This window comes from Oenanthe melanoleuca, chromosome 5 (assembly GCF_029582105.1).
Source record: "Oenanthe melanoleuca isolate GR-GAL-2019-014 chromosome 5, OMel1.0, whole genome shotgun sequence".
In the NCBI taxonomy this organism is placed as follows: domain Eukaryota; kingdom Metazoa; phylum Chordata; class Aves; order Passeriformes; family Muscicapidae; genus Oenanthe; species Oenanthe melanoleuca.
The window spans coordinates 26480760-26503421 of NC_079339.1; the positions used below are offsets into that span (position 1 = coordinate 26480760).

Genomic DNA, 22662 nt, shown 5'->3' on the forward strand with positions numbered 1-22662 from the left:
GAAGATCAAAATGTCTAGAAATTCAACAGAAAGTTTTTTTGCATGACATCTTGGGACCAGAAGTATCCACGAGGCAGAGCACTGCCTTCTGAAGGGAAGATGGAAAGAAGGCACAAAAGGCAAACAACCTCTCCGAGGGCTTAACCAGAGACAGCCCAGCACCCCCTGCATTTTCTCCTCATACATTACTTCAGCCACTCACATGCAGAATGCTCCCTGCTGTTCTGAAATCAGCCAGGAGTGGGGAGACATGATCTCATCCATCTGGGGACAGCTTGTAGGTCATATCTATGAATTATTAGTCTTAGACCCTGGCAGATGCTCTTTTTAACTCTTGAGACTGTAGTGGCAACATGGTGGCAACTCATGAATGCTTTTTCCAGCACACCCTTCCCACCTGGTTACATCTGATCTGTCTTTGTTACTTTGCAATCTCTCTCCACCCCCATTCCACTGCATCTCTACTTGGCCCTTTTCTTTCCTAGAACTTGGGCACCCAAAGTCCTTGCAAAGGCCAGCCCTGTCCTGCTAGGTGAGTATTTCTGCAACCTCATCCAAAGATGACTTGGGCAAAGTGAGAGGACTTTACAGGAGCGGTTCCTGGAACCCACAGGAAACAGGGGTGTTCCTACCTGTGGGTGCTGCAGCTTATAGTTCAGTGCCTCTCACTGTGGGTTATCGTTTTGGATATAAAGTGTGTGCAGGTGGCTTCTTCCTCTCCTGGTCAGCAGGTGGGGGTAGAGGTGAGGCAGGGGCGGGAGTCCTGGCCTTGTTGTGGGCGGGATGCTAAGTCTGTGAAATCAGTTTTCTCACACCATGCACTCTGGCAGGGAATCTTGGTGTAGCTGCCCAGAAGATGCTAGAGACAGGTAGTGTCTTGTGCAATCCTTGCATCTCAGAAAGGCGCTCTGCACCTTTTCCAGCACAATTAAATAGTTGTCTTTGCCCACTGGAAAGATTTATTCCTGGTAAATGTTCTTGAGCCCCTCCTCTTCCCTCTTTCACACACTGATGATGTTCACCCCAACACGGTGGGCCATGGTCACTGAATAGTTACTATAGTTAGTTGCTATTAAGGAGGAGGGAGAAGGATTCATACATGCTTGGAGATGCCATATTTGCCTGTAGCCACGGCTGTACCTCTGCCAGCACCCACAGCAGGGCGGGATCATCACATCCCTGAGACTGTTGGAGTGTCTCAGCTCATGGAAGAGAAAGCTTCAGGGCCACCTTATTGCCATCTTTCAGAATCTGAAAGAGGCCTGTAAGATGGGGCAAATTTGTTAGTGGGGCAATGGCTTTAAACTAAAAGACAGTTGATACAGATTAGATGTAAGGTAGAAGTTTTTTACAATGAGGATGGTAAAACACTGTCCCAGGTTGCCCAGATTGGCGATGGATGTCTCATGCCAGGAAACATCCAGGACCAGGTTGCATAGGGCTCTGAGCAATCTGATCTAGTTGAAGATATCTCTGCTTATTGCAGGCAGTTGGACTACATGACAGTTAAGGTCCGTTTCATCCCAAACTATGCTATGATACTGTTATCTCCAAAAGGCAGCTGCTCTCTCCAGACACTTGTTGATGCATAGTGTGCTTATCTGCTGTGGTGGAAGTTCTCTACAGCAGGCCTGCTGGACTGGACACACACAGGCACAGCTGAAGTCCTCCTTCCTGGGTTTCTCGTGCAGGCTTGTCTTTTTTCCCCTCAAACTCAGCCAAGCTGCAGGCCTGGGAACATCTCAGGCAGAGACAACCCCACTAGCCCAGCACTGCCCAACATGCAGTGTTGCACGTTTTTGTGATGACAGCACCTGGCATGGCCATGAGCTGCTCTGAGACTTATGTTCTTCCCCTCCTCCTGCTCTGTCACATTCTTTTTTAGCCCACGCTCAAACAAACAACCTTACCTATGCTAGGGCAGGCCCAGAGGTGCCAGGCAGTGTTCCTGATAACATCTGTTATGAAACGTGCTGGGCAGGGAAGGGCTACAATGGTGATGCCCAGGTGCTGAAAACATGACAGGGCTGAGAGGCAGCTGAGAGGCTGGCTCTGAGGTTTGCCCCAGTGTATCAGGCTGGCCTGGGGGACACCTGCAAAATGGAGAAACCCAGGACAGCTAGTCTAGCTGGGGTGAGGCGATGGTGTTCACAAACGAGGTGGCAGCTCCCCAGGTCTGACAGAAATGGTGCTCCCTGGCCCATGGTTTTGCCTCACAAAGAAATTGGGGATGCTGGTGGCAGTTCATTGTACACAGATGTTTTGGAGTGAGTGTGACTTCTTTGCCGAGGAGGGACAGGAGGCCCTCAGGGCCTTTCCAACAGGGCCGTTGATCCACCCTGGGATGGGAGAATGGTCAAGATGCAAAACCTGCTTCTACAGAAAGCACCACAAATGTCTACATGGATTACAAGTTTCAGACTCTTTATTACAATTCTCACCCCAATAACAAAGAAGGAAAACAACCTTTCCCAAAGCTTAACCAGAGACAGCCCAGAGTCCTGGCTATAGCAACCATTTTTACACTCTCGCAGTAGCACAGAGGTCAGAGAAATTTCCATTTGCAATGACACATTCACCATAGTAGCAGTGAAATCCCTGCTCCAAAATTGTCATTAGAAACAGTTGTCAATAGAGATAATTATTATTACTGGAGGACACGGGTAGAGACCACAGTGACATGGAAAGTGCTGTCAAGTATTAGAGGAATAGAAACCACCCAAGAAATGTAACTGTGCATTTTGCACATTACCTGTTTTGTCAAAGACTGAAAACCCACCTTTCCTTGATACTTGAACAAAAAGGTTGAGATGGGAACAGAAAAGGCAAACCGATTTATTTTCTGTGTTATGGATGTGCAAAGTCATGGAAGATACTGTAATTTTACTAATACCACTGTGATAAGCTTTGACATGATAAATGTAGCAGAATTTATCAGATCTGATTGTTCAAAATTGTGCGTTACCTGCTCATTATTTGTTGCACATTAGTTACCAATTAAATACTTTTTGAAAAAAGCCTGGATCTGTGACCAAGCGTGAAGCTGAGCTTTAGAATAAGCCCAGAGCTCCCCACCCAGGACTGCGCGCTTGTGAAACACGGGGTGGCTTCCTATGCAGTACAAAGGGAAAAAGGGAGGGTCTATGCAGTGCCCTGTCCCAGGGTAGGAGAGAATCTGAAAATTTCCCTTCCCATGAGCCTGCAGAATCTTGCCAACTTCAGTAGCATAATGACTTTTGACAACACGGTCGTCTTGTCCCACAACAAATAGGAGCTGTGCCTCAGCTTTCTCTAGTGGGATCAGGCTTTGGATGCCAGGAGCTTGAAAGGGATCATCAAGGACATCAGAATAATCAAGAAAATTGGAATTGGTGGCCTTGACTTTGTGTTCATATAAGGTCAAAGTGGGGATGATTTTATTCTTGTAAGAGAAAGGAATACATGTAGCAGCAACAGGAGCATTGAGGGCAGCAACAGCCTTGATGTTCTTCAGGAAGGCAGCCATGGCAAGGGACACTTCCCCTCCTTTGGAGAAACCGAGCAGGCCAACCCCTGGACCCTTTACCTAGAAGAGAGGAGGAAGTGCTCATCAGTGCTGAGCTGAAAAGCACAACAGCTGGTTCATGGAGGGGAAGACTATCTAATGCTGAGACTTTGCAAAACCACATGAAGAAAGTAATGGCAATGATTACTTTTCCTTCTGGACAAATGATAGGCACACCCTCCTGTACCACCTATATTTTCTCCTCATACTGTATTTCAAACCACTCACATGCAGAATGCTCCCTGCTGTTCTGAAATCAGCCAGGAGTGGGGAGACATGATCTCATCCATCTGGGGACAGCTTGTAGGTCATATCTATGAATTATTAGTCTTAGACCCTGGCAGATGCTCTTTTTAACTCTTGAGACTGTAGTGGCAACATGGTGGCAACTCATGAATGCTTTTTCCAGCACACCCTTCCCACCTGGTTACATCTGATCTGTCTTTGTTGCTTTGCAATCTCTCTCCACCCCCATTCCACTGCATCTCTACTTGGCCCTTTTCTTTCCTAGAACTTGGGCACCCAAAGTCCTTGCAAAGGCCAGCCCTGTCCTGCTAGGTGAGTATTTCTGCAACCTCATCCAAAGATGACTTGGGCAAAGTGAGAGGACTTTACAGGAGTGGTTCCTGGAACCCACAGGAAACAGGGGTGTTCCTACCTGTGGGTGCTGCAGCATATAGTTCACTGCCTCTTCAAAATATTCCAGGTGGAGTTCCTTTGGTTCCTGCGGCAGATCCTCAAATTGATAATAAGCCAGGGCCAGTGTGGCAAAGCCATGATTGGCCAGCAGGCTTGCTCTGGGCTCAAAAATGCCTCCTCCAAGTCCATGTATATCAATGATCCCTGGAAAGGTGTCTTCTCCTGTAGCAGGCAAGAGAAAGATCAGAGTTGCCTGAAATGACTCCTTTCAATGTTTCTCTGGTTTGGAATGCATCCAATGAGGCACCAAACAGGAACTGCAGAAAAGCATCTTTTGGGGAAAAGACGATCAGTCAGCTGTGCAGTGTCAGCACCTGAAAAAATTCTAGTGTGTTGTAGAGGAAAAAAAAGTGCAAGAGTAGTACCTCTTAGGTAAGGTGCAAACCCTTAGTTGTTTTAGGAAGGAGCAGAATTGTGCATTGTGCTTAGAGTCAGCAGGTAGGGAGTGTTTGGTAAAAGAATCATGTCCCAAGTTCTCTTCCTGTAAGCAGCCCTGTAGCAACAAGCTCTTCAGCTGCTATTATAAAAATTGTCATGGTATCTGTAAGCTTTTTTGTTTGTATATTAGTTTTTTAACATTTGGGATCCCTTGAAAAGCTGTGCATCATCCAAACCAGTACTTTGTTTCTTTGCCAGTCAATCTGGCAGCAGTCAGTATCAAATTCTGCACAGGATGCCACAGTTATCTCAGTGGGTGATCAGTGGATCTCTATTTGGATTTTTCTTGGCCCAGGATGCTCTTTTCCTCATCCTGGGAGAATCTTGAACCAGTCCAGCCAGTTCAGGGAATGCTTTGCAGGTTGCATTCCTTCAGCCTGATTGCTTTTGGGACTGCAACCTGCAGGAAACCGAAGATGCCTCTGGAGGTGTTGAGGAGTGGAGAAAACCTAGGACACACCTGCTTCTGGCTTCAGGAGAATCACAGGCCTGAGTGGGCTCATGCCTCCCACCCTTTGAGGATGCCCTTCTGCCACAGTGTCACACCCTGCACTGGCCCGTGCATCTGCAGATAAGGCTGCAGGTGGAAGGTGGGAATGTGCTGCAGGTGTCACAGAAGTAAGAGGAGAGAGAGAGAGCACAGCATGTGTTCACTCTCTGCCTTGGACCAAGGAGAGCCCTGCCATCAAAAGTGCTGCTCTGCTCTTTCTTCTGTGGCTGTTTGCATGCGGGCAACAGCACATCTACTGGCTCTTCACAGGCTGTGAGCACTCAGAGCAGTGGCTGTGTGGCCAGGGACCAGGAGTGCAGTTGTCTGTGGCCCATGGCTCTGCTGAGTGTGGCAGGGCTCTGTGGACTTGCATGAACAAGCCCAGAAAAGGTGGTACTGCTGAATAAGCCTGTGGGGGTGCTCAAGGAAGTGCGACAAAAGCCCTTTCAGCTCTCTGCCTCTACATGGCCTTAGGTCATTTGCTGAGAATATCCAACTCCAGAATCTGAATGTGGACATGTGTGGTGTAGAGAGCAGGCTCAGGGACTGAAAATCATGATGGGGTTTCTCAGTGCAGGGCAGTTTGAGTGTGGTGAAATCGTGGTAGCAAAACACATCTCCAAGTAGAACTGAGAAATACTGACTACAGACCAAGCTTTCAGTCTTGCTAAGCTGAAGCTGGCTTGTGTTGGCAGTAGGATGGGGATAAATACTTTTTATCCTGTGCTTAGGAAATAATTCAAAGTGCCTAGGAAACAGTTCAAAGTGCCAGGGAATGTGTGGCAAAGGCTTATCATTTTAAAACACAGGCAAAAGGTGGAGGTCAGGGGACTCAGAGGAAACGCACCAGCATTTGACTTACCATAAGCGCCTCAGCTCAGGGGAAGTGGGACATTTTGGATATAAAGTGTGTGCAGGTGGCTTCTTCCTCTCCTGGTCAGCAGGTGGGCGTAGAGGCGAGGCAGAGGCGGGAGTCCTGGCCTTGTGGGCGGGATGCTAAGTCTGTGAAATCAGTTTTCCCACACCATGCACTCTGGCAGGGAATCTTGGTGTAGCTGCCCAGAAGATGCTAGAGACAGGTAGTGTCTTGTGCAATCCTTGCATCTCAGAAAGGCGCTCTGCACCTTTTCCGGCACAATTAAATAGTTGTCTTTGCCCGCTGGAAAGATTTATTCCCGGTAAATGTTCTTGAGCCCCTCCTCTTCCCTCTTTCACACACTGATGATATTCACCCCAGCACGGTGGGCCATGGTCACCGAATAGTTACTATAGTTAGTTGCTATTAAGGAGGAGGGAGAAGAATTCCCCAACTCCTCCCAGTGAGTAGAAGTGCCAATGACTGTCACACAGCCCTTCCCCACGACTCTCTTCTGCAGCTTCTTGTCTCCTGCAGCCCTCCCGGCACATTCACATTCACTTGCTGTGAATTTATTCATGATTGTTGTTGGTTTTGGGTTTTTTTAACCTCAAGCCCCGGGTAAAAATTGTTATTTCTCTGCCTTCTGCAACTATGTCCTGGCACATGCATGGGCAGGTGAATTGGAAAGGATGGTCAAGCTGGTCAATGGCATGGGAGGGAGGAGGGAGGACGGGGGAAATGACATGGGGTTTTAAAAGGCTTGTTCAGGGAGATCATGGAACACGTTTCACCAAAAACACACCTATTTAGAGAAAACAGGATGGCTGCCGTTGGTACTCACCGGGGGGCAGGAAAAGCGTGGCCCGGATCCTCCCTTCGCGCACCGGGACTCTCCGCACCCCGTCCCGCAGGAACGCCCGCTCGTGCTGCGCCTGGGCCAGGAGCTGCCCGGGGCGCTCCCCGTGGCCCTCGAACACCTCCAGCTGCAGCAGGAAGGGGCTCTGCACGTCCCGCTTCACCAGCCGCCAGAAAGGCTTCTGGGGCTGCAAAGCCCAGAGCAGCCCCATGGGCTCCAGGCCGGAGAAGCTGCCTCCCGGCAGCGCAGGACAGCGGGCGAGGTCCACCTGCCCGTCGTCGCCCGCCTGGTAGCGGGCACTGGCCTGGAAGAGCTCTCCGGTCTCGTCCCGCAAGGACGTTCGCAGCGTGACCTGCTGCCGCGGGCCGAGGCCCTGCACGGCGATGGCCAGCGGCTCATCGAAGAGGCTGCGGGCGGCGGGCGCCAGGCGGATGGAGGGGGCCATGGAGGAGAGTCCCTGCGCAGGGGCTGTGCCGGGGCTCCGTGAGGCTGCGGACGCGGGGCGGGGCCGGGACAGCCGGCTCTGCCAGCTGCGGGAGCTGACCCGGCACAGGGAGCGGGCACCGACCTGCCACATGGCTCCGGAGTTGTTGAGCACACGGTGTCTGCATTGAAACTGAGGCTCCTTCTATAAATGCAGTTTCCCACACACTGGCGAGGGGAGGGGAATTGAGGCAGGAATGGAGTGGGCACACACGTACGGGAAGATGCCAAGTCTGCCTGGAGCCACTGCTGCATCCATGCCAGTGCCCACGGGAGGGCGGGATCATCACAGCCGATCCCTGGCACTTTGAGCATTTCCGCCCAAAGAAGAGAGAGCTCCAGGGCCACCTTATTGCCACCCTTCGGTACTTGAAGGAGGCCTGTAAAGTGGGGAAAGACTTTAAACTAAACGACCAATTATTTTCTGTGTTATGGATGTGCAAATTCATGGAAGATACTGTAATTTTACTAATACCACTGTGATAAGCTTTGACATGATAAATGTAGCAGAATTTATCTGATCTGATTGTTCAAAATTGTGCGTTACCTGCACAGTATTTGTTGCACACTAATTACCAATTAAATACTTTTTGAAAAAAGCCTGGATCTGTGACCAAGCGTGAAGCTGAGCTTTAGAATAAGCCCAGAGCTCCCCACCCAGGACTGCGCGCTTGTGAAACACAGGGTGGCTTCCTATGCAGTACAAAGGGAAAAAGGGAGGGTCTATGCAGTGCCCTGTCCCAGGGTAGGAGAGAATCTGAAAATTTCCCTTCCCATGAGCCTGCAGAATCTTGCCAACTTCAGTAGCATAATGACTTTTGACAACACGGTCGTCTTGTCCCACAACAAATAGGAGCTGTGCCTCAGCTTTCTCTAGTGGGATCAGGCTTTGGATGCCAGGAGCTTGAAAGGGATCATCAAGGGCATCAGAATAATCAAGAAAATTGGAATTGGTGGCCTTGACTTTGTGTTCATATAAGGTCAAAATGTGGCATTTTTTTACCCTTGTAGCAGAGAGAAATCAATGTAACAGTTACAGAGGGAATATCCCTATTGTTTCCCACAATGGGAATGCTCCCCACTGGGGAAGCAACAGCCTTGATGTTCTTCAGGAAGGCAGCCATGGCAAGGGACACTTCCCCTCCTTTGGAGAAACCGAGCAGGCCAACCCCTGGACCCTTTACCTAGAAGAGAGGAGGAAATGCTCATCAGTGCTGAGCTGAAGTGATTCATGGAGGAGAATATTGTCTAATGCAGAGAGTTTGCAAAACCACATTAAGAAAGTGACAGCAATATTTATTTTTTCTTCTGGACAAATGACAGGCATCTCCTACACAAAATTTTTTTCTATTCCCATGCAAAATGTTCCCTTATGATAGCCACGAGGGAACAAGCACAATGACACCATTTGAGCTCTGGTTGCAAGAGAAAAGCAAGATTATTTAGCGCTAGTGTGGAAAAGTTTTGGTAGTGGGAGGCTGTAAGAAGAGATCAGGGTTCCCCCATATTGCACAGTTTTAGCCAGCTCAGAGGTGTACCTGGTGCTGCCCAAAGGTGAGGGGGAGGCATTTTAAATTTTATTTTTATATCTCACTGTCTCCTCTGTTATTTACTGGCAATAAATTAAATTAATCTTCTTTAAGTCAAGTTTGTTTTACCCATGATGTTGAGCAAAATATTGAATTACTCCCTGTCCTTATATTGACCTGTAAGGTTTCTCCTAGTTTCTCCACCTCTCCTGTTGCTAAAGAGGATTGAAAGAGTGACTTGGCAGATATCCAACAGCCAAACAAGATCAACCCACCCCCCCCACCCCCCCGCCCCCAAGCTGGCTACCAGGAAAGGCTTTTTTCTTTATATTTTCTAGACTAAGTGTTCACATGTGGGCATGTAGTGACAATTTATGAAAGCTGCTTCAAAAAATGCAGGTGTCTCCTCTCTGCAACCTCCCCATGTTGTTTGCTATGTCTCAGTCACTCTGAGATGGTGGTACCTCAGTAGTACCCATGCTCTGCCCTTCCAGTGCATATCTGTTTGATCCTTCCCTTTTCCTGGCGAGCATTCTCGCAGGTGCTAGCTAAACCAGATGAGTATTTCTGCAGCTTTCTTGAAAGTGGCAAAGTGACAGGCATGTGTGGGACTGCTGACTCCCCTCCCCACTTTTTGTGCCCCATGTAGTTGTTGTGAAACTCAATGATCCTTATGTCTTTCAAAAGGATGCTGTTCCTATGCCCCAAGGGTCTGATTATGAGAGCAAATAAAGGCTTACTCTCTCAAAACTCTACCGTCCTGCTCAGTTCTGCTTGGAAAATTTGGTGGATGTGCTTCCTGTACCTTCATTTGTGTTTCTGCACTGCTTAGAAGCCCATGAAGGAACCCTCAGCATGGTCCTTGCCTTACAGCATGCAGAACATTCCCCTCCAGTAGTCACAGTGTGGCCTTTGGAGGACACAACACTGCCCCATGCCTTTGGTGCCTGTGCTGTGCTGTGCTGTGCTGCCTGTACAATGTGGCTTCTAGGCCTGTGCTGTCCTGCACAGATCCCAAGCCCTACAGGAAACTCAGCCAGCTCTTCCTTACAGAGGAGCAGCTCCCATCCAGAACCTGAGGTAACACAACTTATGTGGCCCTGCCCTTATTGAACAGTGCAGAAAGAGATTCCCTTGCAAACACTGTTTCTGTTTGACTGTAAATATGTTAAATACAGCTGTTTCCTTATACAAGAATCTTAAAATACCTTAAAAAACTGAGAGAAGACAATCTCTGCTATGAACCACATCTGCATGACATGGGGAAATGCTTCTTTGCTTGGGGTTCTCAGCATGTAAAGGGATGTACAATTAGTGTTAGCTCTAATATAACACATTTTTAGATACCTTACAAAATATTGGTGCTTTTCTTACTGGGATCAGAATGGACCACCACCTCCTAGTTCAAAAAAGTTGATATGCTCTGCAGGTCTCAGTAAGAAATACCTTTTTGCAGAAAGAACAATAAAGAAAAGAGAAACTCTTTTGTGTGGCTAGCCCTGCTAAAATTTGTGAGGAGTACGTGTAAGGTGTCTAGCCCAGGCAGTCTCTGTACCTCTCAAGTACCTCAGCTGGGGAAAGTGAGAGGGAAATGCAGCCAGGAAAATAGGATAAAAAGGGAGGCTGTGTCCTCCAAAAGTTGGAGACATCCCAGGGGATTGCCCCATGGCCTCTCCCTTTATTCAAATAAAGCAAAAAGGACTCCTCTGTCTCCTTTTTTGACATAAACCTCTGGTGTTTGTGGATTAATTTTCCTGACAGGAGGAATTACCCAAATGCCCCACCCCAGCAGAACAGAGTCCAGGGAAAGGAAAAGCTAAGGAGATTTTACGCTGTCTTTGGTTGGCATTAAAGTGCTCAAAACAGACACGGGGGTGCTTGCAGCCATTGCAGAAGGGGCTGCTTGAGCTCCTTGTGCAGCTCTGCACCACAGCAAAGCTGCAGTGCTGGTGCCTGTGGTTGCACATAGAGCACACGGAGCGGCCCAGGAAGGGCACCACTGAGACACGAGGTATTTGCCAGGGCCATAAATGGTGGGACAAGGATGGCTGATCCTCTGGTGAGGATGAATAGACGAGGGGTCAGAGGATGAGTGTGGCAACAGCATTTCTGTCCAGCCACTAGCGTTTCACAGAGCCAAGAGGCTCCAAGAGCACCTCCGCATGTTCTTGTGCAGTGCAACTTTACACAGCCCAACTTTCAAGATTTAGCAAAAACAGGCAAAAGAGGGAGGAAAGGCTGGCACTGTTGCAAGTATGGAATCTTGGAGGACATAGTGTACACTTAAATCCCAAACAGGAGTGCATGGGTGCCATCTTGCCAAACCCAGATAACCCAACAGCTCAGAGGAGCATAGGGTAATGCACCCTGCACACTGTGGGTATACCTTCAGGAGGCTTCAAAGACAGAATATCCCTCCCCTGCTGACTGCTATGATAACATAGATAGCATTGTAGAAAAGTATTTCAGAGGCTTGCCAATATTTATGGGAACTGACCACACAGCAGGCATGTGTTCATGTAACTTGATAGGTCCTAAAATGAAATTTTTTTCACTCAGCACAAAAAAGCCCCAAACATATTAGAGGGTGCCCCGCTTGCCTTGAAAGGATGAAAAATTTCATTGCAAGGGACTGCTGTGGGGAAGCCAGTGGAGGAGGATATTTTATCTCTATTATTGGACTGAAAAGGAAGCAGGTGAGCCTGAAGCATTTAAAATGCAACAGATCATGTTTGCCTGAGACAATCTTACTGCATCATTAAGGGCAGGGCCAAATAGATGGGTGCAATTGCTCAAACTGAGTGGGAGTTGCTTGCTGGCCCCACTTTTAGGAAGAGTAAATGTATGACCAAGGGATCTTTACAACACAGCATGGGCCTGAAGGCCACACCATATATGCAGTGTAGGACAGCCAAGGCACACAGAATCGTGACCTTCACTAAATATGCATATGAACTGTATTTCCTGCAGCTCAGCAGGCTGGTTTAAAATACTGTGAAAACATGATGATGATTTACAAGACTGCAAGAAAGTTCACAACCTTCCTGAAGTTACCTAGGGTGTAGTAACAGGCTGGTAAAAAGAAGATAAGCAATTCTCTTCTCTAGGCACTCAGCCATGCAGAATTGCTCCTAGAGCAAATACTTCTTTAATGAGAACATTTGATTTCTCTACCCATGACATGGACCTTCTACCTCCAGATGAGATACAGAGACCTGAACCGCTGATTCCTATCTAGCAGGTGTAAGGCAAGACCATGACAGAACATTTTCTAAACAGGTGTACGTTTATTTAGTGAAAAAATAAGAGTTAGACTTGTGCCAGAGGCTTCTTTGTAGTCAGAATACCCTTCTCAAACAGAAGTGTAGCTAGAGAAATCTTTTCCTCCAAGGTTTCACATAGAAGATTATCCACACTGATGTAATTTGGATAGGAAGACAGGAGAAATTCAATACTGTCTGTATACTCAGGATCTAGCTCAAGGAACTTGGGTTCTTCCTTATGATACACTCTTGAGTTTTCTGTAGTGTAGTACAGCATCACACCTGCTTCTTCATTACACAGCCTAATGATGCCATGACGGAGCAGGCGTACTTCAGTGTCTTTTGTTATCTGGATATCAACATTGCAGGGGCCTCCATCTTGCCAGCGGGCCGGGAAGCCATAGACACTCTGCGCCTTTTCACTTTGTGTGAGCACTGGAGGGAGACAGTCATGAAGAAACGACTTGGCTCTCTGATCCACAGCAGCATCGATGGGTGCATAGTCAAGGAGTTTCTTTATCAGACTCTGCACCTTCTCCACAAAGGCTGTTCGCCGAGCATCAACTTTGTCTGAGTTAGCAACCCCCATATACTGCAGGTAGTCCATGGGAAGCCCTCGTCGGTACTCCAGGTCTTCCTCCAGGGCCATCTGCAGGGCAGCTGGGAGGAGCTTCTCCAGAAAGTCCCCCCAGGAATTCCTCTGGTAGGAAGACACAGTGATGTGGAGAGAATGCGCATCAGGGAGACAATCACCCTGGTGGATAAAGCCACGGGGGAAGTACAGCAGGTCCCCGGGCTCCAGCACCGTCTCCAGCACAGGCTCGCCGAGTTCAGCCTGCGTGAGGTTTGCACTGGAGAACTGGGGCAGTACCTCAGCATCTCTTCGGGGCCTGTAGACACGCCAGTGCTTCTTCCCCTCCAGCTGCAGCACAAAGGCCTCGATGTCATCATAGTGGGGGGCAAAGCCCTGCGTACCCGGGGGCGTGAGGTAGGTGTTCGCCCCCGCCATGCTGCCAAACTGCTCCTGCAGGATGGAGAGGAAGTGCCAGATGGTGGGGGAGAAGGCCTGCGGGCAGAGGAGGCGCAGGGAGCAGCCGTTCTGGTAGAAGTCCCACACGACAGCGGGCAGGGCTCTGCCGGAGGGGTTGTGCGTCTCCCGCACTCCATCGGCGTAGCTGGTCACATCCAGATGGGTGCCGAAGTGAACCTCTCCTCCTCGCAGGGCGGCGTCGAAGTCGGCCGTGGAGAAGAGCCCCGCGTAGTAGCCGGGGTCGCCCCGCCGCACCAGCAGCGGCGCCCGCTCCCAGTGCCTCCCCAGGAACTCCGCCGGCGCCACCGGGGCCAGCAGCCAGCGGAAGAGCTCGGCCGCCCGCTGCCGGCTGTCCTCCAGCCGCGCCAGCCGCTGCAGCACCTCCGTCACGCCGCCGCCGTCCTCCCCCGCCGGCCGCGGGCCGCCCGGCATCGCCTTGGGGCCGCCCCGCGGTTTCGCGTCAGGCCCGGCGGCCGCCGCCGCCTCGCCAGGATCCAGGGGCGCCTCCACGGGGAGCTCCACGTGGCTCGGGGGCGCGGCGGGCGGCGGCGCCTCCGGCTCCGAGCCGCCGCCTCCCGCCTGGCCGCGCCTCGGGCGGGCCTTGGGCCGCTTGCGACCCGCAGGCAGCGGGGCCCCGCGGCGGCGCCGCTCCATCCGCCCGGTCCCCGCCACCCGGCGGTACACGGCGAGTGCCGAGAGCCGCCCTAGCTCCTGCCACCGCTCCGCCGCCATGGCCGCCACGCCCCGCCCCGCGCCGCCGCTTCCGCCGGGAGCGCCCCGCGCACGGGACGGAGCCGCGCCTCCGCCGGAAGGGCGCGTTCCGCGGGTGCGTGTGGGCCAGTGCGGAGCAGGACGCCTTGTCTTTGTCATCCCCCGTCCCGCAGAAGAGAAAGAGAGGCGATCCCCCTTGGTAGGATCCAGGCAAGTCTGTTCCTTGGCCAGGAAGCTTCATTCTGGAGTATGGTCTAAGCACGTTCATACAGTTACTTTTTTTCTGAAGGCGTGTTGCATTTGAAGCTATAGGAGAGCGGCGAAAAGGATAATGCAACATAGTTCCTCGTGTAATGGAGAAGCAGAAAGAGAGAGCTTTATTTAAAGAAACACTACACTATAGGGTAGTACGTGCAAAACAGAATAGAAAAGACTTATTGGTCCAAGAAGATAACATCTCTTTGAAAACATGCTTTCTGCAAAATATCACGTCTCTCGCAGGTGTTTAATCATTGTTATAATTTCTTGTCCTTGAGCAGGCTGAGAAAGGTGAGGCTTCAAGGCTGCTTTTTCCCTGGTTCCCAGCAGTATCCAACGACAAAGGCGTACCGTAAGGATATACTTTTAGGCAGCCTGGAGTTACTTTGCAACCTAATGAGGCGAGATAACACTTATTCCATAAGGTCGTGTTGCAAAAGGAGTAGAAACACAAATTGAATAGAGCCAATTCTTCTGCGCCATCCCCCCTCTCCTTTTCTTGTGCTTCTGATGGTGATGGCAGCCGAAAGTCTATGTCATCTCAAAAGGATCCCAAAAACCCCCAAAACTGCCATATCACATGCTGTTTTTTTAAATTTTTTTTTCCAATCCACTCACTGTCTAATAACCTGGGCCGACCTTTGTTTCCTTTCCATTTCTCTCCGAGGCCCGAGGCTTCCAGAAGGCCAGTGTTAATGGTGCTCAGCAGCCTGAGCGCTACTCTGTGCTTCCAGAGGCTGCAGCTTCAGCATAGGAAGCTTTGCTGGAGGGGTAGAACAAGACTGCTTGAGGCAAAGGTGAAAAACTGTAGGGATTTTATTGCCAGACTGTGTTTCTGATCAAGAAAGCTTCAGTTGAAGAAATTCACTATGCAGTGACAAGAATCTTTGATGAACTGCAGTAATTCATGGGAATGAATTTTGCATGAGAATTTCATCTCCAGAGGCTGCTGTGAGTCTAAAGCATTTAACTGCAGCAATTACCCAAGTGTGCTCAGGAAACCTCTGGTTCAAAGGGTGTTATTAACCTCTCACAGATATGAATATCAGCTGCACACAGTATGTTAAACAGCTAACATTCACAGGGCATGTGCAGATTTGCTGTGTGGGCTGCTTAGTGTATCAGGCATAGGATATAAAGCTGAAAAGAGAATTTTCACCTTTTGCCAGGTTTCAAACCAGACCTGCACATCAATTTTACCACAATTCAGGAGCAGAAATCAGTTAGGCCTAATGAGGATAAGTTCAGCTGTTAAGTCTCAATTCTAGAATTGACGTACATACCGTAAAGATTTAAGGTTGTTTGAATTGCCTTAAAAACAGCACAAATCAGTCTCAGAGAAGACCAATGCAGTCTAAGCAGTGGAGGCCTTTTTTGTATATGTGCAAGAACAACTATTTTAATTTTGGAGATATTTTTCTGACGGAGTTCTTCGGGCACAGCCTTCACAGCTTCAGAAAAAGCTGCGTGAAGAGCAACGGCAGGAGAAGACTGTCCTGTTTGTGCCGCGGTGGTTTTAGTTAATGGAGACGGAATTTAGGCGTGCACAGGCATCACTCCAGCTCCGATTCAGGGCTGGCTCGTTTCCGGCTCTGCCAGCAGGTGGCAGAGGCCGACCAGCGCGCTGCACCGCTACTCTGGGAAAGGCGCCCGGGGGACACCGCATCTGCCGCGAGGTGACCCGCGGGTGGCGTTTGCAGCGAGACGGGAGCGCCGGCAGCCTGTGCGTGCATGGGTGCACTGGAAGAGAAGGGAAGGGCGAACTCTATTTCAATCCACTCTTTGTTTCCCAAGGTTAAGCCCTGCTTACCAGAATAATCTTATCAGCTGAAACCATTTCAACTGAACTGGACCCTTAACAAAATCGAGATGCAAGCGCTTGAAAAATGGTAAAAGTTAGGCCACTGTAGGCTTTAATTATACATAAGCATGGATAAACAGGCTTGGGAGGGGGAAGACTTGAAAAACCTGGGCATCTGGATTGTTATTTGTGTTGCTGCTTAATTTACTGGAGTGCAACTGATCCTTCTGAGAAGCAGCCGCGCACTGTGCACAGAGCCTGACCTGAGTTACACCAGGATATCTGTCATGACAGCAGCAAAGCTGTTCTGGATGTTTACCAGTACAGGGGGTTCCAAATGACTTTTGAGGGCCCTGATTTTCATTGGCATGTCCCTTTCTCATGCTGAGAGACAGTTGATTGACATTGGATTTTTTTTTTATTTTTTATGTATAACAAAGTCTCTGAGCAAAGGACACAGTGGAAAATAATAGTGGTTAAATGTATAAATGGTATAACAAGAAAACATTACTTTCGACAATTTAGTCTTTCTAATAATAAATGCCTTTCAAGAATAAAGGATGTTGGTATTTTTCTGCATGACACAAGAAAGAGTTTTGACCTAGAGCAAAAAGAGAGAGCTTCAGTATCACAGAGTACTCAGATGATTGTTTAGGAGTAGCCACAAGGTTTACATGCTGTTTGCATTGATTGCCCAATATTTCAAGGGAATTTGTCTAAAGAAATAAGTGTCATGTACAGCTCTTTAAATAAACAAAAGGAAAGTAATACAGATTTCTGAATGATTAGATGATCCCTAGTCTGCTCATACAGACAGAGTAGCAACTGGAGGCTTAATTAAATTTCTTAATTAGAATTTAGCACGAAGTTACTTGGATTCTATGAACATATAAGCTGCATTGCCAAGAGCCACACATGTTTTATTTAAGAGGACATATAAATGCGGTGAGTACAACCTATTAGAGAGTCACAAGTGACTTCAAAAGAAGTAAGTAAATGGCACCTTAAAGAGATGTAGGGTTCATTTGATATTTTAACCTTATGCCATTCAAATAATGGAAATCTCAAATTTAAAGAGCAGTGTGGGTAAGGCCTGATCCTGCAAAGCTACAAGTAGTCTTCACTAATGAGTGGAAAGGGCAAAATTCTTTGCAGTTTCCTGTGTATTGGATACTCAGTTGTTCACCACCCTGCAATCTTTCTCTGTGTTCCTTGCAAACCATTAATGTAAACCGGTCACTTATAAATGGTTAAGCCCAGCTTAATCCTTTTTCTCATTATTATTTTGCTGGCGACCTTCCTTTTGTACCATCAGTTGTGTTCTCATGCCAAAATGAATACCTAGTAAGGATAAAGAGCATTTCAAGCCTTCACTAACAGGTTTGCTTAGCTGACAATCTTTCTCATACAGCCTAGCCATATCCACTGTGTCATCACTGGAAGGACACTGGGCTGGATTGTGAAGCCTGCTCCTCCTTATAAAAGCTATAAAGTTGACTGCCAGATAACAAGACTGAAAGCTAATTCAGGAACTGTTTCTCAAGAGCTATCCTCTGGCCTCCCTCATCAGAGTGAATGCACTCACTCACTGAAGCATCTTTTGGCAGCGGCTTTGGCCTCCCTCCAGCTGTTTCTCTCTTCTCGGGGATTTTCTTATTCAGTGACTGGTTGTGGTCTTTAATCCTGGTTATCTTGTACAAGGAGCCCCACTGAGAAAAGAAGCCTTCCCTGCCACGGAACAGCCAAATTAAAGCACATTTGTAAAAATCATAATTAGAAGGTCCTGTCCTCCCTATGAAATTATATTTTTGGAGGGATTTGGAAGCACAGACATTTTCTTTTGTACCATGTGACACTAAAGTAGATACATTGGAATTAAAGCTGAATTACAATAATGTGTTTAAGTAGAACCCGTGACTGAGTTTACTCACCCCCTTGACTGAGCATGTGTACTTTTAAATTTTGAAATAATTCTATGGAGGTTTTCGTGCTTTTATTAGATGCCATGTAGCATTTGGTAGCACTGAGCAGATACCAGATACCATCTGCAGTGACTCCATAGGCAGTGATCAAATACAAAGCTCCAGACTTCAAGACTCTAGCAGGAGAGGAATAAATGGCCATGAGTAGAAAATCCCCATCCTAAAATTAAGGCAAAGAGAACCTGAATGAAATATTTGTCCTGTGGGATTTATCACATCTAAAGAACCAAGGTAGAAAGCACAGTCAAACTCTTCCTGCATAAATCACATATCTCGTCCTAGAGAATATCCTTTTGATGTGCACAGACCATGGTTTTTGACAAGCTGTTTGGCTGATGCTTTTCCATGGAAGTCAGGTTTTAAAGGATTCTTGCTCTTCATATCCTTTCTGTACTAATGATGGCAACTGCATATCTTTGCTCATTAAATACATTTATGCCCACTATTTCAACATTAATATATAGCTGTACTAACATAGGGTAGTACTATTCAACATTTGCTTCTACTGTAAGCTTCTCCGAGTCAGAAGCCTTGCAAAAATCTTTACCTTTTGTCTCCTATACTGAAGTTTTTTGGAAGTACTCTGAAATTGCTTGCTTACCTCAGATGCAGCACTACCAAGATGAAGATGCTATGCAAACAGAATGCCTTGGTTGAGCAACCGTATTGGTTCAGATCTTCTCAGAGCATGACAGGAGAAAGTCCCTGTAATACTTGCTTATTTGCTTCCCATAGTAGATATGTGTTGCTAGTAGCCAATATGGCACCTTATAGAAGTGTTTTTGAACATTTCCAGTGCTCATCCACACACAAAAAGTCCTTTTGTTTTATATATATTGCCAAAAGGATGGAATTCCTCTTGGTGAGCAAAAAAATGTGTATGCGGCAGTATTTATTCTGGTATGGCTTGTTCCTTGAAGGGATAATATTATGGTGTGATTAGAGAAGGGAGATTTAATCACTGACATTATTTTAGATAACCAATAGGGAAGAACAGTGTTAAGCCTCCGGGTATCTGCAGTGGGGATAAAGGAGTCTGCATTGTCATGAATGTGTATGTAATATATTCTCAGGTCCTTAGGGAGTAGCGTACTCTCCTGCTGTCCCACTGAGTCTGGGAAGGATCTTGGCTAGAAAGGCACAGCAGACAGGAGTCAGTGGGCATGACAGGAACAGCCAAGTCCATTAATTCTGTGTATTACACAGGGAACCCTGTTCCCAGTCTTAAAGAAAAGGTGATAAGGGGCAAATTTGGTTTGGTTTCTTGTGAATGCTATGAGGTATCTTCCAATTCTTTGTTATCCATGAGGATCAAAGCATTTGAAGCATTGCTTCCAGTATCAGACCTTGGAGAAGTAATTCCCCCCCCTCATGGAAACACTGTGGGAAGGCTGAGTACACAGGACGTACCTTGGACCCACAGCACAGCACTGTGGATGTACAGCTTGCTATGCTGGATGCTCAGCCTGTCCAGCTAAGTGACCTCCAGGGTCATCTTCCTTTCCTTTCCCACCACAGCCCCCTTTCCCTTCAGTCACCAACAACCATATGGGGAGGTCAAGTTATCAGCTGAGCAGAGAAGCAGTAATGGCAACAAATGAATTTAGCCATCTAATAAATATTTGTAAAAGTTATAAATAGCTGAAGCATACATTAGATTTTATTTACAATAGCATGTCCTGGCCTTTTCCTTTGAAAGTAGAGCTTCTTGATAATATGAAAGTTGTTCATTTGGAATTAAGTTTTCGTAAGTAATTAACAGCACCATGCTTTACAAAAATTTCTGTCAGAAATCCAGAAACTGTGAATAAGATGAAGTGTTACACTGAAGGTACTGGGAATGTAGTATTTTAAGAGCTATGTTAAGTCAGGAATATTTTTGTAAAATCAGAAGAAAATTTAGGACTGGTAGAAATGTCTTATTCTCTAGTAGTTTTTGAATATTCGAGACAGAAGGCAGCTCTACCTTGATTTTGCTTTCCTTGGAAAGTAAAAGGATATGCAAAAAGATGTAAGGAGAAGCCCTGCATCTTCTCAGTTTAATTTATGAACAAGAGGTGACTTGGGGGTCAGAGCATCAGTTTGAAACTCAGTGTCATACTCATACTTCTGAGCACTTCCTATGTTATGTAAACTTGGTAAATGATTTTTGCACATGATGCTCTGAAATTCCCAGTGATTTCAGTTGCTTTGTTTTCTGGATGTTTGCCAGCCAACATTATGTTTTCTTTGTTGCTCTTTTTCTTTGCTTGATTCAGAAACAAAGAGGAAAAAGGGGGATGGTGTATTCAGGGAGAATATAATAATGCAGAGAAACATAATGTAATCTTTGCATTTCAATTACCTTCAATTTTTTTATTTTTTTTTAATTTTTTTTTTCAGCTGAATGCACCGGGAACTGTTCTGGCTTGCATTTTGGATGAAGTAGCTGCTTGAAAGTCTGGTGAGAGGAGGCAGCTGTTGGAAATATGCACTCCCGTTAACGCGTTCAAGCCAAGCCCCGTATGTGCAGTCACAGGGATGCTGCTCCCAGAGGATTCCCCTCGGTAAACTTCCCCTTGAAGCGCAGCCTCCCTGCTGAATTCAGCACCTGGTACTGTCTCCACTTCGAAAATGGAGGGATGCTAGTGTTTCTTGGGCCGAAGGAAGGCTATCCCGAGAATACCGTGATTCTCAGAAAGTCAGAGTCGAGGAGGCTCGCGTTTTTCCTGCAAGCCTGGCCTCTGGCTGATGCAGGACATCACGGTTTCTGGAGAGCTGGCATTAGCAGCACGTCTCACTGCAGGGAGACCCAGGGAAGGTGCCAGTCACCACGTGTGGTTTATCGGGGAGGAAACCGAGGTGGCACTGGGGCTGCGGGAACCCTCCTGCCGGTGCCAGCACTGCCGCAGCCGTGAGGAGACAAGAACCACGGCTGAGCCGAACCGGAGACGGGCGGTGAAAGGCGCATCCCCCCCTTGGCAGGACGCCGGCCAAGAGGTCCCCGAGAGCCGGGGGGTCCCCGAGAATCGAGCGAGCCCCGGCCCAGAGCCCAGCCTGGCAGCGGCCGCCGCCTTCCCGCCGCGCCGCGCAGCCGAGCCCTGGGGGAGGGCGGGCGCAGCGCCGCAATGGCACCTCGGGCAGCCAATCCGGGCGCTCTGTTCCCGCCGCGTCATCCAATCAGAACCGACAGCGAGAGATTGGGGGCGCCAAAGCCCTGGCGTGAATAAAACACCCGGGACCTGTGGGGCGGGATGGGCGGGGCCGAAGCTTTGACGGGCGGCTCCTCACACCAATCCCAAGGCTGGACTTCGGGGCGCGTGGCCAATGGGCAGGCGGGGTAGGCGTGGCTGGCTGCGGGGGCGGGAACGGCGGCCGGGGGGCGGGGGCGGAGCGGCGGCGGCGGCGGCGCTGCTCGGTGGCGACGGGCGGCGGAGGAGGCGCCGGAGGGAGGCGGCTGCGGGCAGCAGGTGAGCACGGCCGGGCCGCGATGCGGGAAGGGCCTTCGCCGCGGCGGCCGGCGGTCGGAGACGCCGGCGGGCGCAACGGGGCTGTGCCAAACCCCGCGGGGCGCGGGTGGGTCCGGCGGCGGGGGGGGCGCCGGAGGCGGGGGAAGCCTGAGGGGCCGGAGGGGTGAGGGCGGGTAGGGGTACCCCGGGAAAGTGCGTGCGGAGGCCGGGGGTGATGTGGGGGCGCCCTCCGGTCCCCGCCCCGGCGGGGGGGCGGTGGGGTGGGGCGCGATCCCCGGGGTGCCGTGGAGCGGGGGCCCGGCGCAGGTGGAGCCTGCGGGGGGCGGCCGCGGCACCGAAGGGCCCTGCGGGGAGCACCGAGCTGCTGGCCCGAGGGAGCGACCCCCGGGGCGGCGCCGCCTCTTACGGTTCTCCCGGGGCTGTCTCTTGTGCCTGCGGTCTCTCCTAGGCCTTGAATCCTGGCCAGGTTTCCGTCAGAGGGTCCCTCCGGCGCGGCCGCTCCCGGGCGCTTTGTATCGCTTGCCGCCCCTGCGTGGCCGTGGGAGCGAGCGGGGGCTGCGGGAAGTCGGGGCTTCCCCGAAAGCCGCTGTCCCGTCTCAGCTGGGGCGCTGTGAAGTTCGGGAGGCGTCGGGACGAGGCTTTTGGGCGATGGTGCAGACGACCCAGCCTGGCAGCGGGAGTTGTAGGGGAAAGGGCCCCCGTAAGCAGCGGGGCTCGTCTCTTTTCACCCGGTTCGTGGCTTGGCCGGTGCCTGGGTGCGTGTGCGGCAGCTCGCCAGGCTGCACAAAGGAACAGCCAGCCGGGTTCGGCCCGTCCTGCGGCCGCAGGAGGGATGGATGAGCAACAGCGTGCGGGGTGGGGGCTGCGGCGGGCCCGGGGAGCATCGCCCCGCTCCGGGCTCGGTGCTCACGAAGGGTTAAAGTGCAGCTCCCGTTCGGAATGCCCTCAGCTCCTTTTATTGCGCTCATGGAGGCGAACAGTCTTCAAGAATGAAATGATGTATCCCTCACAGTAGAGTTAATGTCTTGCAGCAGCTCTGATCTAAAACTCCTTCAGTCCAGTAGATTTATATAACCTGCTCATTAATGGTTTATGAAATGATGAGGGAGCTTTTCTGTGTGCTGCTGTGTTTTCTGTGTTGTTGTCAATATTTCCTACCTCAGCTGTCCGGAGTAGGAAAAGCTAATATCTGTCAACCATGTATATTTGTACCATTTAAGGGATTTTGTTCTGCTCTCTTATTTCGTATTTTTGATCATTCTGCATCTTG

The 22662-nt window shown here is 49.3% G+C and overlaps 3 protein-coding genes across 21 annotated transcripts in view; 1 reads left to right on the forward strand and 2 right to left on the reverse strand.

Annotated features, from left to right (window-relative positions):
* Positions 1-2407: 2407 nt before the first annotated feature.
* LOC130253358 (acyl-coenzyme A thioesterase 5-like) lies at positions 2408-7777 on the reverse strand. Its single transcript, XM_056491867.1, has 3 exons — positions 6872-7777; positions 4203-4405; positions 2408-3565 (listed from the first exon to the last, which is right to left on the reverse strand). The coding sequence occupies exons 1-3, from the start codon at positions 7461-7463 to the stop codon at positions 2987-2989; spliced, it is 1374 nt and encodes a 457-aa protein (XP_056347842.1). The 5' UTR covers positions 7464-7777; the 3' UTR covers positions 2408-2986.
* A 4388-nt stretch (positions 7778-12165) lies between these two features.
* On the reverse strand, positions 12166-21098 carry RIOX1 (ribosomal oxygenase 1). The gene is given in 6 exon segments (XM_056493312.1): positions 12166-13944; positions 13947-14052; positions 15444-15471; positions 15778-15900; positions 17547-17689; positions 20755-21098. Coding segments are annotated over 6 exon segments (2481 nt in total). The 3' UTR covers positions 12166-12207.
* Positions 21099-21311: 213 nt separating this feature from the next.
* Positions 21312-22662, forward strand: part of NUMB (NUMB endocytic adaptor protein) — a 91860-nt gene continuing 90509 nt past the window's right edge. For 4 of the 19 annotated variants that reach the window (XM_056494073.1, XM_056494066.1, XM_056494070.1 and 1 more), the window contains exon 1: positions 21316-21392. The gene's annotated coding sequence lies outside the window, so the exon portion shown is untranslated. Of the gene's footprint in view, positions 21499-22662 lie in introns of all 19 variants that reach the window. The other 15 variants (XM_056494075.1, XM_056494064.1, XM_056494079.1 and 12 more) reach the window with 9 other exon arrangements.

Coding starts and splice junctions, on each gene's coding strand:
- LOC130253358 (XM_056491867.1), bottom strand. CDS start 7,463: ATGTGGCAGGTCGGTGCCCGCTCCCTGTGCCGGGTCAGCTCCCGCAGC. Junction 4,406..6,871: donor CACGCTTTTCCTGCCCCCCG/GTGAGTACCAAC, acceptor TGCCTGCTACAG/GAGAAGACACCTTTCCAGGG. Junction 3,566..4,202: donor ATATGCTGCAGCACCCACAG/GTAGGAACACCC, acceptor CCTCTCTTCTAG/GTAAAGGGTCCAGGGGTTGG.